General features: G+C 40.9%; 2 protein-coding genes across 3 annotated transcripts in view; both read right to left on the reverse strand.

Moving 5' to 3' along the window:
- Window positions 1–19,422, reverse strand: part of LOC106925616 (uncharacterized) — an 87,652-nt gene that overhangs the window by 43,121 nt on the left and 25,109 nt on the right. Inside the window, exon 2 of one of the 2 annotated variants that reach the window (XM_088004689.1) lies at window positions 5,790–6,076. In XM_088004689.1, coding sequence (XP_087860815.1) covers window positions 5,790–6,076 — 287 coding nt within the window. Of the gene's footprint in view, window positions 1–5,728; window positions 6,077–19,422 lie in introns of both variants that reach the window. The other variant, XM_088004688.1, reaches the window with a different exon arrangement.
- sox2 (SRY-box transcription factor 2) lies at window positions 1,846–3,353 on the reverse strand. The gene has a single exon (XM_015000059.2). It carries the CDS (start codon window positions 2,963–2,965, stop codon window positions 1,997–1,999), a length of 969 nt encoding a protein of 322 aa, XP_014855545.1. The 5' UTR covers window positions 2,966–3,353; the 3' UTR covers window positions 1,846–1,996.

The raw sequence follows: 19,422 nt of genomic DNA on the forward strand, positions 1-19,422 counted from the left end.
AGCTGTTCGGATCAATAATTAATGGGCCAAGCAACGATCCCCTGACCTCTTCAAAGTCCGCCTGAGAGACTGAGAAGGAGATGGATAAATACCGAGTGGCCTCTTCAAATATTCATCTGCCGCTCCCCCGGGGACCAAGCCTGCAAAGACACAACGGCCCTAATCTACCTCACACACACACACACACACACACACACACACACACACACACACACACACACACACACACACACACACACACACACACACACGCACACAGAGTGACACACTCCCCCCAGATTTAAAACGGTTAGGAAAATTAAGGCCGAGCTGTTAGCTCATCATAAGGATTATTATTATTATTATTATTATTATTATTATTATTATTATTATTATTATTATTGGTTCGGATCAGCTTGACATTAAGATGCATGCAGGATTTTTTCCCCTCATCTTATTTAACAAAAACAGAGGAAAGTGTTGGTGGGTTAACGGAACAGCAGGAGCAGTTTGATTAAACATTCAATTAAAAACGGAGGATCTGCGTGGAGCCATTAGAAAAAGGCGCTTTTCCGCCTGGCTTCGTCTTTTTTAAATTTTTTTTAGCGGACTCCCCTTCAATTTACCGCTAATTTAAAACGTTATCCGGTTAAGACAACTCTGGGATTTACAGCATGAAGAGAGGAAACGCTCTGCGAACGAAACCAGGCCCACACTTTGAACTCAAACGGTTTGGTTGAGAATAGCAACATAACATCCATTACTGCAGAAATATTAAACATTTAAAACGAGGTTAACATTAAAAAATGCAGAAGTTTAACTAATCGGCTTCAGCAACAAAACTCTGAAAAATCTGTTACAGAAGAAGAGAAATAACGGTCTATACCTGCGGATGGAAAATCTTTCCCGCTTTTACTGATGAGGCCATTAGAAAATACGGTGGGATGCTGAAGCAGTTGGTTATTTGTGCTGACATCCTGCTAAAAAGGAGCGCAAATAGGAACTGGCTTTAAAGTAGCAAAAAAAAGTCATCCTCAATTTGCTTTAAAATAAAAATAAATCATAAACAGACAGATGACAACACGTGATGAGAGCCTGCCAACACAACATGAGTGAGAAAGAAAAATCAAAACTCAAACAATTTCAAGTATCCAAATTTCAAAAAATTTATTCATTTTTCAAACTGCATATTGAAAAAAAATATATATACTCAGCTGAAATTGTAACTGTTATAAGGATGGTATTAGTTCCGGTAATATATACATGGAGTGGTTGGCTTCTGCGTACAGGCCACAATTCTTTTAAAAAATACAACTACGGGAATGGATTTGGAAATAAAAACTTAAAATGTCACAGTAAATATACAGAAACTGTACAAATCAATTAGAAAATAAAGAGCACAAGCGTCATATCCCTAACAGATGAGAAGTGGGAGACGGAAATATAAATTAACAACCTATGACAGGAAAAAGTGTCATGTTTTTGTAAAAGAAAATTGAAAAAAAGTTTAGTAATATTGACCTTTAAAAGAAAAAAAAAAACAGTATTACCTGCTTATGTCCCTTTTCTTTCCAATGTTTGCAGTAATTAAGGAGCATATAATCCCAGTTCTGCCATTTTCACCTTTTAATATTTTCTGCAGAACTGGCGTTGCTTTATATAAAAATTGCAACCTCTTGCAGTTTAACAATTTCATCTGATTGTAATGTTTCTTTGATAAATACTGTACAAAAGGTGATTGCAATAATAAAACATTTGATTGCGACTCCCACTTTCTAGATTTCCAAACTTCACCGGCGGTGAAGGGGGTCTCCTACCGTTCCTCTAGAGCTTCCTTATTAAATGAAAGAGATAAAAAAAGAGTGGTTTCCTTTTTCTTGGAGACTTCTATACAACTTTTTCCACCCCGAAATTTTTCTGTACAAAAATAGTCCAACGTTAAGTAGTCCAGAGTTTCTCTTATAAAAGTTCGGGTTGTTTTTTCTTCTTCTTCTTCTCTTACTGGGTTCCGAGTCTCTTACATGTGAGTTAATGGCAGCGTGCCGTTGATAGTCGTCCCGGGCACGGTGCTCTGGTAGTGCCCGGACATGTGTAACCTGCTCTGGGCGCTCTGATCGCTCACCTCGGCCCCCGGCAGGTACATGCTGATCATGTCCCTCAGGTCGCCGCTTTGGCAGCCCGGGGCGGCCCGGTGGGACGACGAGGTGACGACGGGCGGGCTGGAGCTGCTGGACTCGGACTTGACCACCGAGGAGGGCCCCATGGAGCCCAGCGCGGTCATCCCCGGCGTGCTCTGCTGGGAGTAGGACATGGAGTAGGTCGGGGAGCCGTTCATGTAGCTCTGGGAGCTCGTCATGGAGTTGTACTGCAGGGCGCTCATGTCGTAGCGGTGCATGGACTGCATCTGGCCCGGATTGTGCGCGTTCAGCCCCGGGTGCTGGTAGCTCAGCTGATCCTGCATCATCCCGTAGCCGCCGTTGGTCCAGCCGTTCATGTGCGCCGCGTAGCTGTCCATCCGCTGGTTCACCCCACCGCCCAGTCCGGCCCCCACTCCCACGCCGACCCCAGTCCCCATCCCGTTTCCTCCAGGGGCCAGCAGCCCGCCGGGCAGGGTGTACTTGTCCTTCTTCATGAGGGTCTTGGTTTTCCGCCGGGGCCGGTATTTGTAATCCGGATGCTCCTTCATGTGCAGGGCCCTCAGCCGCTTGGCTTCGTCGATGAACGGTCTCTTCTCGCTCTCCGACAGAAGTTTCCACTCGGCGCCCAGCCTCTTGCTGATTTCGGAGTTGTGCATTTTGGGGTTTTCTTGCGCCATCTTCCTCCTCTGGCCCCGGGACCACACCATGAACGCGTTCATGGGTCTCTTGACCCGCTCCGGGCTGTTTTTCTGGTTCGGGCCGTTCCCAGGGGTGTTGGTGTTGCCCGTGCCCCCCGTGTTGGTCTGGGGAGCTGGGGGCTTCAGTTCAGTCTCCATCATGTTATACATGAGGAACAGCTTTCAGTTTGGAGCTTCCGAGCCGAAAAGAGGAAGGGGACAAACTCCAGCAGCCGGAGGCAGACGGAGGCAGGAGAGGGAAAAAGTTACCTGTCGATCTTCTCTGCAACTTTTCTCTGGACAAAAACAAGCATCAAGTCGCGTCTCCACACACTCTCCCTTCTCTCTCCCTTTCCCCACCGAGTGAGTGTGTGTCACAGAGTCAGCGTGTGAGTGTGTGTGACAAGAGAGGCTTTTCCCAAAAAGGTCCCCGCGATGTTGTGTCCACAAAAACTTCTCCCGCTTGGTGGAAAAAGCATCAACAAACTGCACTTTTTCGCTGCTCTGTCCGCCTGAGCCTTGACAACTCCAGATAGTTTTTGGACAAGTTAATAGACAACCATTCATGTGACTGGGCTGTCAGAGAATAAATGGCTTCGACCTGGCCAATCAGAGCGCGCGTTCTCCACGACGCGCCAATGAGAGCCTTAATTAGCATAATGGGCGGGGCCTAAATGCCCCGAAGCGGCAGAGGAAGCGCTCTCACTCTCAGGCTCAACATCCAATATAAAGTACATGTTTACTATTTTACACACTTCTGAAAATACTTTTTATCCGGGGTTATGTATGTATAACATGACTTTTTATATACAAAATAAAACTAATTAAATAATGTCTTAAACTTCCTATTTACTTGGAGTTTAAAAGATATTCAGAGATTGTATGTATGAGACAAAAATATCCTCTGATAGATTGTAAAGATTAAACCAAAAGTTATAATTCAATTAATTTGTCAGGATCAATTTGTTTTAGTAGCTCCTGTCACTCCTGTTGTTTCATTTTTTAAAGGTTTTAATTCCCCTCATTTCCAGGCCTGATAAAACAACAACACTTAAATAAACTTTGTTAGTTAACTCAAAGCGCTGAATGGAAGAAGCCATGGCGGGTTTTAGCGTTGAAAAGAGGAAAGGTAATCCAAGACGCCCCCCTCCCCTCTTCTTCTCCTTCTTCTTCTTTTGTTTAGCCAAGTTGAATGCCAACACACAGAAGGCAGACGGGCTCATCTCAGCACAAATAAACGCTTTTTTTGTTTGGGATGTTGTCGCTACATCTGTCCGGACAAAGACCCAACTCCACTTCCACTTCCTCTGGTGCTGCTGCTGGCAGTGTGCAGGGAGGAGAAATAAAATATGAGGAATAATTCAAAATAAAGCGGATTTATTCCAAATCTAATTCCAACAAACATGTTGGTGAGTTTGGAGTGAATATATATATATAAAAAATCCAACAGCTGGTTCTGTTGTAATCAGAGCAGTGAGTGGATTCAGAGTAAAAGTTTTCAGAAGCTGGATGTTTCATCCCGCAGAAACACGCCGTGCTGCGTGACACAAGCGCCGCCTAGTGGACGAAACTCAAACTGCAAACAACTGCTGCTCCTCAGATCAGTTCAGCACAAATAAAATACGTAAAAAAATGTTCATACAGAAGCGAAACTTTTTTTATTCTACCAGCAGCAGCAAACCGAAGCTAAATCAATCACACATGATTTCACGTAAACACGAGCATCCAGATTAAATCATAAAGGCACAGAGATCAAGACATATTATTTTTGTTTTAGTCATTTGATAATAAATGGAGGGCAGACCCCCCTCCCCGCTCTCATTATGCCGGCCTCGGCCACCTTACATAAGATTCATCTTGTGCTTAATAGGCAGCGAGGGGCGACACATGCAGCTCGGTCCATTATGATGCAAGGTTGAAATGGGCCGCTCGGCTGCTTTCTGCATCTGAGTGTGTTCCCCGCTACCTCTAATCTGCTTATGATAATAAAGGAACAGCGGGGCCCTGCTGCTGTCTGAAAGCAAGGCCCCCAGCCAACCGCGGGAATGGCCCCTGCATCCACAATCATCCCGAATTAAAGCCGCTGCTTGACAAAAACCGGGGGAAACTAGCGGGGCGGCTCCCTGCGACCCCCCGCCACACCATCCAGGACGGATCCTGCAAAAATATACAACAAGCGGCGCGACACCAAAAACACGGTTTGATGGAGGCACAAGAGCAGGAGAGAGTAAAAACACACTGGAGCTGAAATCTAATTCAAGCTGCGAAGGACCCCGGTTAAGTTTTTAACTTGTTGCGCCAAAAATTGTGCAAGCTTACCAGACCAAATATAAATACACACATGCCAAAAATACAGAGAAACATTAATAATAGCAAAATGAAACGATAATGGATTTGTTCATAACGAAAGAGTCAAAGAAGATGCAGATAAAATGATAATGTATTTGCAGCCACTAGGGGCCGTGCAGAACAAAACGCAGCAGTCCGACTCGATCTGATCAGAGAAAATTCAAATAAAAACCCACCGTTTGATATTTATTAGAATTTATACTCAGGCTTAACACAATATGCGCTAAAATAAATATAAGTTAAATTTTATATAGATTATAGTTCGAAAACAAATATTTATTCACATTAATCTTTAAAAAACATAGTTAAAGGAAATCCAATCAAATGGGGGAAAAAAGTTGCACAAATGAGTCCAGTTCGGTGAAAATGTGAATTATTTAATATTAATCGCTTTAATAATATTCTGTCGTTAAATTGTCAAATATAAAATATTCCCCATAATGTTTGTTATTTTTCTAAACTGCCCAAAGCGAAAAACATCTGAGAGTCAAGTTCATAAAGCCATGCGGTGTCATTCCACAACACTGCATGCTTAACACACACACACGCTCTCACACACACACACCAGCTGAAACACACACTTACATGCACACGGACGCAGAGCCTCTCGCTCGGGGCTTCTCCTCTCCATCGCAGTTCAACTTACTGCCACTTCGGGACTTGTCTTCCTCTCCTCTTGATTGGCACAAATTAAACAACTCGCCGTTTCGCTCAACTTCCCCGGAAATCTTCAGCCGTGGCCGCGGCCCAAATGAGTCCGGCGGCAGCAGCTCCAGGTCCGGCTGCGTCCCGTCCCGCATGTCGCCTCCCCTCCGTAGCCCCCGGGAGTCCGCGCGGTTCGGATCCGACCGCCGGGGTGCCTTCGCTGGGCGTGCGGAGCCGCGCAGCCCCGCTCTCTGTCTGGAGCTCCGCTTGTCTTCTCTCCGCGAGTCTCTGCAACAAGAAAAGCCGTTTATGGCGACACACAATGTGAAAAGGGGGCCGATTTAAAAAGGAGAAGAATGCAAGCAAGAACAACAAAAGTCAGTTATAGCAAAGTCTGTGCCTCTCCTATCTTCCACCCCCTAGCTTAGCCCACATAATGAGCAGGAAAAAGCTTTATATTTTGTTCACTGGGTATTCACAGATAATTTGAAGCCATTGTTTCTGCCACAGATGGTTCTTTTTAATACAATAACGGTGCTCTTTGTGAATAGCGAGCCCACAATAAAAATCTAAAGCGTCCTCCTGAATAACCATTTTGTTCTCTCTTGTATAGGCCGAACAAAAGCGCCAGTGAGGTAATGGCCTGCCTTATTGAAAGCCTCAGAATGGGGATTTGATAAAGATTTTTTTTTCGCTCCTTTTTTTCTTTTTGCAAAGTAAACGGCAATGTCAAAGAGAAAGTGACACGGGATGAAAAGGGGGAACAAGCTAGAAAAGGTGCCTGCTGCTGCAAGTTCCACATATTATTATTATTATTATTATTATTATTATTATTATTATTATTATTATTATTATTAATATTAATATTATTATTTACTTTTTGTGTTTTGTGCAAAAACTATTTGAGATGGAGTTTAACAATAAAGGGGGGGGTGGTCAGGTGCACGGAGCTTTAATCCAGAATACATTAAAGGTCTGCTCTGGATTAAAACAGAGTGATGCAGGGTTTGTTCCTTTCCGCTGAAATGCATGGAGATGAGTCTGACTGGAGTAACCTGCTGAGGTCCGGATGCGCACCTGCACGGCGCATCCTGCGGCCTCCGGTTTGATGCGATCCGTAATTAACTGCAGGCTGATCAATAAAGCATTTAACGGATGTACAATGCGCGCGCAGGGGGATGATCCCGAGCCAAACATATTGGATGTCTGTGATCGTTACAAGGTGAGGACACGCTGTCTGTCACAGGATGGAGGCTGGAGGGCAGCAGGTGAAGGGATGAGGAGAGATGAATAGCAGGAAGAGGAGGATGAGGAGGAGGAAGGGGGGATGAAGGCCCAAATAATGGAGGAAGGAAAAGATGAGCAGAGGAGAGAGGAATCCTTTTAAAAACCAGAACATCAGCCCTGCTCCAAAGAAAACCACCCAACAACACATCTACCTGTCAGGTGAGCAGATTTAAGATCTAATAGTAATAAATAAAAATTACATCCAAATGTGTAAAAAGTGACAGAATTCCTTCAAAGAATCACAATTTCTGTTAAACCCATTTTCATATTGGGTTGTATCAATTTATTTAATGTCCCCAAAACCCATTAAAAAAACCTTAAAATATTAATAAATAGCTGCTTCTGTATTCAATATCCTAAAACTAACTACTGAACATGTTTATGTTTTAATGTTATTTGGCCTCAGACAGATTAAAATTGTTTAGATTTGATCATAAAATAAGATTTAAGCAGCTGACGGCCACATAAAGGCACCAGGGGGCCGGGTTTGGCCCCCGGGCCTCCAGTTTGACACATGATAAAAGTTTTCATCTCCTACAGTGATGGAGAAATGTTTTTTTTTATAACTTAATCATCTTTCACAGAAGTTCCTTCAGTTTCTTCTAAGCAGGTTTTTAATTAATGACATTTAGAACTGGAAACTCAATATTCTTTATTTACTCTCCAAAATATTCATCATGCCAGCTGCACTTTGCAAAAAGCAGAATTAAATATTTTTAAACTCTTCCATTTTCAAAATAAAGAAGTGAAATGACTGCTGCCTACACGAGTTAAAGCAGCAGCAAAAATAAAACCACCAAACCGCCACACAGTCAGCACTGCTGGGTTTTATTTGGAGGAATGAGATCCACCTTCAAGCATCCGGGGTCAAAGTTCATATGAGGGAGTGCATGGCAGCAGAAACCAGACAGCAGCTTGGAGTTAAATAAAAACTGAACCAAAGGAAGAAAACAAAACCCAGATGAGAGAGAGAAGATCAGCGCTCTGAGTGAAATAACTCAGATTTATCTGATCAATCTGAACCAGCAGCAGGATTTTAATTCTGACCTGAGGAGGGAGAACGGGATCGCATGTTTCAAAAACCGCAAAACGGAGAGAAAGGCCCGCTGCACCATGGGAGCTTTTAGAAAGGCCACAACCATCACTGAATGCTAATGCCTGTTACACACACACACACTAAATATTCACATGTGGTTTTGCACGTTCACACAAATGCATATTACACATGCATGCTAACACCTCCATATGCATGAGAGCCGACACATTTTCAGCGTCTGTGTTTTTTCTGCAGCGCTGCCTGATGGAGGAGCCACAGTGGGCTTTTCTCCCTTTGTGTGTCTGCAAAAGCATAGCACGCGTGCGTGTGTGTGTGTGTGTGTGTGCGTGTGTGTGTGTGTGAATGTGTGTGTGCGGCACACACATTGACACAGTACTCAGTGAAAAGGGAGGCCCTGGCTGAAGGAAACACGGCTAGCCAACTGTCAATCATGGCGCACGCAAACATGACCACACACACAGAAAGCCGCCCATTCATTAGCGCTGATGTTCTGGTTCTTATGGATCGTTATGCAGTTAGAGCTGCGTTCGGTCCAGCCGAGGCGCTCAGCATCACCAAACGTCTGCATGAGGTCAGACTCTCTGTCAGCACACCTGGTGTTGCTAAATTCATCTTTCCTGTCTTCAACTCTACTATCAGAAGTACATTGGGGGCATTTATTATTTATCAGTTATTGTCACAATACATTCCAAGTAATAATGTTTACGATCCTCCAAAACTATCCACAGGCTTAAATCAAAACATAATTAGCTGTACTGATGGCCTAGTCAAAGTAAAAACCTAATTTTTGTCCACATTTGAAGACTTTTATGAGCTTGAACTATTTTGCAGAACAAAATGATTCCAAGAGACTAAGGACTAAAGTCCCAGGAAGAAAACTCCTCCAGGCGTTTCTCTTTAGTCGCATTGATTACAGCAGCAGCGTCTTCACAGGTCTGAGTAGAAAATCCTCCAGCTGATCCAGAACGCTGCTGCTGGAGTTCTGACTAAAACCAGGAGGTCAGAGCACATCACCCAGTTCTACAGCGAGAGAATAAACTTCAAAATACTGTTAGTTTATAAATCACTGAAGGCTTGGCACCATAATACGTTACAGGCCTGTCATCGTCATGGCAACCCTCCAGACCTTTTGGGTGTTCTGGTTCTGCATCCAGAACCAGAACCAAACATGGAGAAGCAGCTTTCAGCTTCTGTGCTCCACAAATCTGGAACAAACTTCCAGAAAACTACAAAACAGCCGAAACACTGAGTTCCTTTAAATCTAAGCTAAAAACCGTTAGAGCTGCTCTGAACCATGATAAGTAGAAAATTGGTCATATTTGATGAGTAATGTTGATTTTTAACAACGGCACTCGATGTTTGTTACTGGTTTCTCATCTGGTGACTGTATGTTGTGTTTGTGAGTTTTTATTTTCGTGTTTTTACGATGTAAAGAACTTTGAACTGCCTTGTTGCTGAAATGTGCAAAACAAACCTTACATTTTTCAGTTTTGGCTCCAGGGAGAAAAAGTTTGGACTCCACTGATTTAGAGTCTGGTGTGAAATCATCATCATCAGCAGAGATTAACCTCATTTATGCAAAAACGAATGAAAGCAAACCTTCCCACAAAGCCAAGACGTCTGTCGGACAGATATTTAAACTCTTGGCACCAGAGAAATAAAACATTTTTAAAATTGCTCATTTTAAAACATTAAGTTAAATTTGATATTTCTCCAAAACCAGATCTCTGATGTGTGACAGCTGATGAGCAAAATGACATATTTATTGAAACACAACAGACAGAAAAGCTTGAAAACCACCAGCTGTTCATCGTGTTCATGGAGTCTGAAAGGACGGAGGCAGAAACTGCTCCTCGGTATGAACTGAACTGTGCGTATGCAGCCCTGCAGTCAGACAGTGAAGACCTGTGAAAACCCAACACTCCTGTGTGCCTGACCCATTCCACCAGATGATGCAACACAGCTTTCAACTTTCTATGTGGACAGAAAACTTTTCTGAAAAGGGAAGAAAAAAGCATTTAAAATGCAAGTGTGGACATAAATTTTCATATCTGAGCGGCTCTTTCAGGCGGCCTGCCTCGCCGTGGACATGGCTGCTGTCAGAAAGGTGCAGGACACAGAGCGCAAAGTTGAGGATTAAAGCTCTGAAGATACCAAAGTGCTGACCACCAGCAGAGAGCATCCGGCTGGTCAGTCCAGCAGTTGTTTGCCCAGGCGGCGGTGGGGAGATACACAGACACAGCTGCCAGATATTTGCTGAACAACACACTTTGTTGGCATCTCATTATGAAGCACAAACAGCTTGAGCAGATCTGGAGGGAACTCTGGGGGTCGCCATGTTTTCAGGCTCACGTTTTACTCCAACTCTTCCTGATATCAGTCCAAACTGTCAGTCCAGGTAACTGCAGGGTCTGTAAGTAATTATTCACATTTAAACTGATTCTAATGTAAAAACCCGACAAAAACAAGCAACATTTTCAATTCAAAACCCCATTTTGAACCTAACTTATTGAACAGATGGACAAATGAGCTCAACAAAAAATATTCGTGTTAAATCTGTTGTTTAATTTTCAATTTTATTTGCAATTGATTTAAATTGGAGGAGATGAATTTGTTCACAGCTGTTTTAATAACCATGGAAAAGTTAGTGCAGCTTTAACAGTCAGGAAAGTAGAAGATGCACATGATCCATATTTTATGACACTATAAAACAAACATCACTCTGTTTTTAACATGCAGAAATCAAATAATCTTTTTTACATATTTAGTTAAATGTAACTTTGTTGTGAACCATTAAATTTTCAGGATTAGATTTAAGATTAGACACAGAATTACACGTCTTTAGATTACCTTGATGCTGCCATCTGTGTCAGTTTTAGTCTTCATGCTTTATAAATGGTTCCTAACTTGAACAATTTAAAGTTGAACAGATGGTTTTTAGTTCTGAGGTCATGTTTTTTAACTCCTGACATATTGAATATTTAAATAATTCATCATTACATGGATGGGAATATTTACGACAACATATCAGACATGCATCCACTTAATGAAGGTTATTTAAAAGCACAGCCAGTTTACGTGATGGACAGTTAATAACGATCAAGTCATAGAAGAATTTGTGGATTTGTTATTGATTGCCTTCACATATTGTCTGTCAGGATGACGAGGAAACGGAGATCAGATTAGATGAATAAGGAAATCTCTCTGAGGAGAAATGAAGTCAGATTATCAGTCGGCTCAAAGAGAAACTCATCATCTGAGCAGTCAGTTACAGAGGCGACATGAAGCAACGCAGCTTAATCTGTTTTACAGGCATCTGTGATGAAGCAACAGGAAACAAACGGCATCAGTTTCGCATCACGTCTGTGAAACAGGCAGGAGTCGATCACACTCTGGCGCAGGACGTCTGTCAGAATCACAACGTGAAACTGGAGTTTTCTACTCTGGAGTTTAACCTCAGAGTGTTTCATCAGCCTGGCGGGCCACCAGGTTTTACCTGCCCCCCGCCAGGCTGAGCGTTTATTGTTTATTTATTGTTCGTTTATTTTAAATTGAGGTTTTTATACAGCAGTAACAGTGACAGGATAGCTTCACGGTTGATGTATTGAACTGTGAACTGAACTGCAACTTTTACAGGAATCAACACCAGAAGCTCACAGACAGCAGATGGATGGACGGCACCTTGAACCTTCACAGCTGTTTTATACGACACTTTGTGGGAATATTTGTTTTTGGCTATTTGGGGAAACTTTATACGCTGCAAAAACAAAATTTTACAAAGTATTTTTGTTTAGTTTCAAGCACAAATACCTCAGTAAAACGTGAATTGTGCAAGTTACTTTTCACCAACACAGGAGTGTTTGTTTTGAGCCAATAATTCAATAATATTCATCTAGAGATGAATATTGATAAAAAATATTAGTTCTCCTGGCAGATTTTTGCACTTATACCAAATAAATATTTTCTCTGTTATAAAATAAAGAGAAGTGAAACTAGTACTTTTTATAAATGTTCAAGAATTATTGACTTAAACTCCTGTATCCAGGTGTCAAATTCTCAAAATTGGCCAAAACATTTGGTTTAAGTGACTTGTTAAGTTATAGTCTGATACTGCGTGTAATAAAAAGTCACATTTAATGTCACACATTAGAACAAATATTGTAAAAATTCCTTGCAAACATATCTAACTGGCACACAAAAACTACTAAAGCAATCACAAAATGCTGGAGGAACAGCTTTTTACTGATATTTTAAAAGATTAGTTGGTTTTGTCGATATATTCTGGCACAACCGGCCCTTTAAGAACATTCAGATTTTTTAAATGACCCAAAATGAAACTGAGTTTGACACTAAAAAGTTGCTTGTAACTTAGTTTTGTCTTAATTCAAGTCTATTAAGATATTTGCACTTGGAAACTAAACCCAAAGTACTTGGTAAGATTTTGTGATTTTGCAGTGCGATGCTGGATTATTATTTTTTAAGTCATTCTCAAGTTACGCATATTTTATATTTGATCTGAAAATGTAACTATCCATTTCTAAGCCTGTCTTGCACACATGCGTTGCTTCGTCCCAATAAGCAAACACACTCCTCTGCACACACAGATACACACGCAGCTACATTACACATGTACACATATAGGATATGTCACACTTCCTCCATCATACACTCATCTCTCTGCAGCCGCTGCTGGTTTTGTTTACAAGCCCATTTGAATGAGAATGGATCCCTCTCGGATGTTTCTAGAAAGCGGTCTAATCCACGGCGGCTGCCGCCAAGCCCCGGCCCTTTGTTTGGGATTACTGCAGCTTAGCGCTAGCTAACAATGAAGAGATGAGCAGCTCACCTCATCACCGTTAATGAAGTGTGGAGAGTCATTTAGCCGCTAGCTAGCTGCTACCAAGCCGTGATGATACCTTCACACACCCCTGCACACCAACACACACACTCTCACAAACACATGGACAGGTCTACTTATACACACCTGTTTTCATATGACACTGAGGATATGGACTACATTTAATTATAAATATTCTGGTTGCCACAGAAACAAGCATGAACTAAATTCACTAAATTCGAAGTTGGAAAAAGTGCATTAATGTATGAAATTAATAAGTGTAGCTACCATGTCCATCTTCAGTCCAGACCAAATGTAAACATTTACCAAATATGGCTCCACCATTTACATAAAAGAACCAATTACTTTTAAGCTGCAACAATTTCAAATTTCTAAAATATTTAAATTCTTTCATAGCTGCAAACTCGTGGTGGGCGATATGGACTTAAAGTTTTATCACAATATTTTGTGGTTCTATTGTGATAACGATAAAAATGACCATAAGAACTAGTATTATCTCAGCCCCACAAACTCAAACGCAGAAAATAAACTTTAACTGATAGATTATGAATCACTGAGCGGTTTAGACCCACAACACATTAAAGACCTGCTGTTGTCATAGCAACCTTCCAGACCTCTCAGGTCTTTGGTTCTGGTTCTGCCTGCATCCAGAACCAGAACCAAACACGGAGAAGCAGCATTCAGCTTCTATGCACCACAGATCTGGAACAAACGTCCAGAAAACTGCAAAACAGCCGAAACACTGAGCTCCTTTAAATCTAGACTGAAAACCCAGCTGGTTAAATATTACCAACATTATATCAAAATATGTCTGTCACACTGTTGACTGACTTGTGTTTTCTCTATAAATTCGTAGTTTTATGTTTTTATGATGTAAAGCACCTTGAACCAGCTGGCTGCTGAAATGTGCTACAGAAATAAACTTTGATTGATTAACTGGAATGAGAGATACACCAATCCGATATCAATATCTGTATCTGTATCGGTCCTGATATTGAAAAAACTCTATATCAGGTATTAGTGAAAGTGTATGGATCTATTCAGTCTAACTCTATGCTTTGTGATTTATTTTTCTTTCTGAACCATTTGAAAGGTTTGCCGCTCAGACATGTTGCCATAGCAACCGACTGACAACGGCTCCACTAATGTATCAGGATTCAACTCTGTAAAACTTTGGTGTTGCACACATAATGTTACATTGCAACGTTTAAAGAGTTAATTCAATGATTTGGCACTGAAGGAGGAAACACAGATAAAAAAATAAAAGGTACTTTTCCTCGTCTTGAAAACAATTAATGCTGGAGAGACTGAATATTAAATCAGAAGCTTAGTCTTCAGGATATTCTTGATCAAAGCTGATGTTCAGGTTGCCTCATTATTGGCTCCTCACATTTCAAACTGCTGCTCTCTCTTCTTGGTTCCCAATAAGCTCTTTAACCAGAAAAAAAGCTTTTCTTTCTTATGAGTCGATGCTGCAAACACAAGAGCCACACGCTGACGCTCCTGGTCTGTGTGTTGAGAATCTAAGCCTTGGTCACCAGGCAGAGAGGCTCCAAGGCAACAGGACATCCAGGAAGGTTTAAGCTTGGCAGAAGCACACACAGATTGCAGAGGTCCACACTGAGAGTATGTTGGCTCGGCTTCTAACAGGGACTGAGCCTGCGATCTGATTGGTGCGGAGCAGGAGGGACAGGGAGAGTTTTCATGTTTATCCAGGTTTGTGGATGAGCTTGATGGTCAGACCTTGGTTGGTGAGGAACTGGCTCTGTTTTGGTTACATAGCAGGACATTCCCCTGGCCTTACATGCACTGGAACCAAAATGGAGGAACAAACAGCGCTGGATGAATGTTACATTTTCAGCTTTTTTAAAAATGCCGTTTAAATCTAAACAATATAGTTTAAATTCTCTAAAAAAAACATCAATGTTGCGGTGAGTGAGGAAGAAAGCAATCACAATTTTCTAGAAAAGTCAAATGAGTGACACTAAGGGAGCGTTCACACCAGCCCTGTTTGGTCCGCTCTGATCAAACTCCAGTCCATTTGTCTAGAAAGTCCGGTCCGCTTGGGGAAGCGTGAATCCTAATCAAACTCTGGTCCGCCTGAAAACCAAAGTGACCTCTGGTGCGATTCGAATGCATATGTGGACCTGAGACCGCTCCAAAAGCAGGAAGTGGACTACAGCGCAGGGCATTCTGGGTAAATACAACCAAAACAAACGTGTTAGCCTAGCGCTAGCAGGAGAAAAGGCTACTAGTCTTTTAAAGACAGAAAATAAATCCTCCAACCACTAAAATCTGACGCCATTCCATATTGTGAAGAAGGAGGTTGCAACATCAATTTCTTCAGTGTCTTCAGAGGTTTCTGTGTCGTTTCCTTCAGTTGTTCTCAGTGCAGCGCCCCCACAGGCCTGGAGGGGAACAGGTTTTTCAGATGGCTTGGTTTGTTTGACTCAGTGCAGGATGACAGACAATCACAGCAGCTGAAAATGTAACAAATGTTGCAACTTTGATCCCAAATTGAACCAAATCTACTGGAAAATCAGGAGTGTAAACATCCTCAAAGTCTAGAGACATAAACAAATGAAAAGCACAATTTAATATTTATGTCAAGGTATATTTTTGTAGAAAAGGGTTTTCATAACTCCACCTGGAGATCAAATAATCAAACTAAAATATTTTCACATTTAAAGAGTTTTTGTAGATTTTGTTCTCATGTATGATGAAGTATTAGGACAAAACCAAGAAGAAGAAAAAACTATTTTAAGAAATCATAAAATTACGAGAACAAAGTTGTGAAAATACTACGGCTTTATTCTCGTAATATTTTGTCTATTTTTGCAATGTAACTTTATTCTCATATTATTTCAACTTTTTTCTTGAAACAGTATGGCATTTCTTTGTATGTCTTTATTCTTCTCATAATTTTCTTAGCATGGTCCTCATCCTTCGTCGTACTCAAGTAAACGTTGTTTTCCAATAAGAGATTAGAGCAGGACTGATAAAAAAGAAAAGACCACCAGACTAGCTCAGTTTTGAGCATTTTGGAAAGCACACAGAAATAAAATGGTTAAAACAAATATCCAGACTTGGAGCAAAGATAAACTAGGCTGAGCTGCAGATCAAACCCTGGTGGGTTCAGGTTCTGGTTGCAGCTCAGTGTTGATCTTACAGCCGAGAAACTTGGCACGTCTCTGACAATGTGTGGGTTCAGGAAACGGCGGTGAGAGCGAGACGCTGCTTAATGATCCCTGAACACACTTACACACACCGGTCATCCTCCTCCTTAAACACTGCCTGTTGAATTTCACAACCAGCGTTTAAAAGTCTGACTGTGTTTCAGCCCACGGGAAAACAAACCCGGCCTGTTTGTCCAACTCGGGGCGTCTTTACCTCTGTGTGCCAAACTCGCTCTGCTGAGCGGCGTGAAAGGTGAACGGAGGGCTGAGACCCGACCACAGCATCCTCTCCCAGAACTGTTTGAAACACAAAGTTAACCTTTGTTAACTTTGTGTTAACAAACGCCTGGACCACTGGTGGTCCGCAGGCGGCCCCTAGTGGTCCGCGAGGTACTGCATGTAAACAACTGTTTGTGAGCTCAAAGTGATGCTACAGTTAGCTTACCAAAGGATTGTGTTGAAAATGAACAGTAGATAAATCACTAAAACGAAAGCCTGAAGATACCGGTGGAAAGTTTCTCAGGGTGAGTCGCAAAACCTTTGTTTTGAACATGAGTACGATAATTACGCAACATGAATGCAGATCTCGGTCTGTGGCTGTGCTGAATGCGATATGACGGTGAGCAAACCTGCGCCCCGCGCTGACTAACTGCATCCTGACACCTAAAATAAAATTATTTATGTTGGACTATGGAGCTGAAAGTAAATGTTTGTTTTTACTAGCGCAATTCAAGTGCTTTTCTTTTATTACGGTTCTAAATTACAAATAGTCCTAAAACGTTACTGTTGCACAGGACACTTGTAGTAAAAACGTTTTTGAGTTCCATGTGTTGGAAAGCTTAGAATCTGTAAATAACTCAAAACGCCCTGAGTCGTCGTGTTCATTATGTGATTCTAGTGATACGAGGATCTTTAGGAATCTGTACACTGCAAAAACACAAAATCTTACCAAGTATTTTTGTCTTGTTCCTATTGCAAATATCTTAGAATACTTGAAATGAGAGAAAAATAACTTAGAAGTAAGTTCAGGAAGATACAGGAGATTTATTTTAAGACAAAAAGTTCTGGTTCCACTGGCAGATTTTTCACTAAACATTTTTCCCACCAGTGAAGGAACCACCTGCTGTTTGAATGAATAGTTTTCACCAATATTGAAGATTTATTGACCTAAAACAAGCTCCTGCATCTTGCTGAACAGTTCCTTTAAGGTAAGTTCACTTAAAAATTACACAAAACCAAGACATTCGTACTAGAAACCAGACAAACATCCATGGTATGATTCTGTGTTTTTTCAGTGCAGGTTCACAGCATTTTTCCCACTGCTGAGTGGAAACAAACCGTGTGCAACATGAACAGATGGAAACATCTGTCCTGACGTTCCAGCGTGTGAATTAGAGGTGAGTTAAATAGAAAATGCATTATGCTATCAGTGTATGATTATCACTCATCCCTGCTGCTCTGCTTTCTCATGTTGCTCCATGTAATCCAATTATCTTCATGTAAGCATGTTGTGTGGCGTCATGTTCTGGACTCCTGCGGCTGACACCTGCAGCATGAACCTCCGCCAGGCTGAGCGCCGAGCCTCACATGGAGACGAAACACAAACCGTCACAAGAAACGGTGCAGGAAGTTTAACCAGAGGTGGACAGAGAACCAAAACATTCAAGTAACGAAGCTTCAACACATTTTTACTCAAGTCAGAGTAAAAAGCATTTAGTAAAAAGTCGACTCAAGTGATTAATAATTTAATATTTAAAAACTACATCATCGTTAAGCTAAATTGAATTTTTTTTATTTTAAGGACCAAAATGACAATAATTCATGTAAGAAACAAAAAAAAAAACAAAATCAAAAGATTTTTCTCAAATCAGTGTCTTTTAATAAAAAATGTACAAAAATCAGTAAAAATTTGCCAGAAAACTTTTCTAGAAAAAACTTGGAAATTTCTGAGTTTGAAACATCAAAAATTTGCTAAAAAGGGATAAAAAATTTAATCTCAAACTTCCTAGAAAAAAGACAATTTAAAAAAAAACTTTTTACTCCTTAGTTTTTTTTTATATGCCCAAATGCCCCAATACACTGTAAAACATTTCTCAGCTTATTGGGTTTAAACATTTTTTCTTGATTTTTGTATTTTTGTACTTTATGTGGGTCCAACTGCTGTGGTTTTAAATGTGATTTATAATAAACTGAAATTAACATCAACATTGTGTCTAATAATTTAGATATAATTTAACCTAAATATTTCAATCACTACAAAAGTGAATCTCTGAAATTCTTTATTAATATTAATCCACAAAGATACATTGCAAATGGATTTAAACTATAATGTAGCTTTTGTAAATGAGTTCATTTAGATGTTTGTCTTTATGTTTTTACTTTGGCATAACAACTGAGGATCCACAGAAAAGGCCAACCAACATCTTCTCACAGAAAAAACTGTTTATCAAGGTTTCTGCAGGTTTCAACAACTCAAATTTAAGACTTTTTAAGACCAATATCAATTAAATTTAAGACCTGCATCACAATAGAATCGCACAAAAGTAAACTGCATATTTTAAACTGTAGAAGTGCCAAACATTTTAGCACAAAATGCCAGTGATGAAGATGAATATTATCCAGCCAAATTGTGATAAATTTACACTTAATCATGATAGATGCAAAAAACTAGCTAGCTAGTTAGCAAGGGTATATTAGAAGCTAGTTAGCTAGGTAATGCCACAGAACAGAATAAAGATCTCTGTGTGGATCTCAAATGTTTGCCAGACAGAAAAATCTTGCAAGAAAGAATGTACTAGACAGAATTTAAGACCTGCACTTAAAATATTTAAGGCCAACTTGAAGTTTTTAGACGAATTTAAGACATTTTAAGGCCTCAGTTTCAAGGCTTTGGCGACATCCTGATTTTATTCTTCTTGTGATGACAGAAAGAAAAACCAAATATCGATAAAGAATGAACAGTTTTGGATTTCTCTGCTTTCTCTCTTTAGATGATAAAATACTTTCAGACAGTAATATTTTAAATCAGATGGACAGAAAAACAGAAAATGCTTTCAGCTATTAGCTAGGCAGGTCTGCTGATGTTCATGTCGTCGATTCTAATTTTCAAATATTTCTGCGCTCCCGATCCCAAACAATGCTGACATGTGCGGCCAGACGGGTTCTGTAATGGGGAAGCGTGTCTGTGTCCGTCGTTAAGCCGACCAGGCGCTAATGTAAATAAAAAGCAGCGGGACGGGGTGTGCTGCTAATGTGC

Source organism: Poecilia mexicana, unplaced genomic scaffold (genome assembly GCF_051168715.1).
Source record: "Poecilia mexicana isolate PSO_F unplaced genomic scaffold, ASM5116871v1 scaffold_4, whole genome shotgun sequence".
Classification (NCBI taxonomy): Eukaryota; Metazoa; Chordata; class Actinopteri; order Cyprinodontiformes; family Poeciliidae; genus Poecilia; species Poecilia mexicana.

Excerpts from the sequence above, each read along its gene's own strand:
- sox2 (XM_015000059.2), bottom strand. The coding sequence starts at position 2,965 with ATGTATAACATGATGGAGACTGAACTGAAGCCCCCAGCTCCCCAGACC.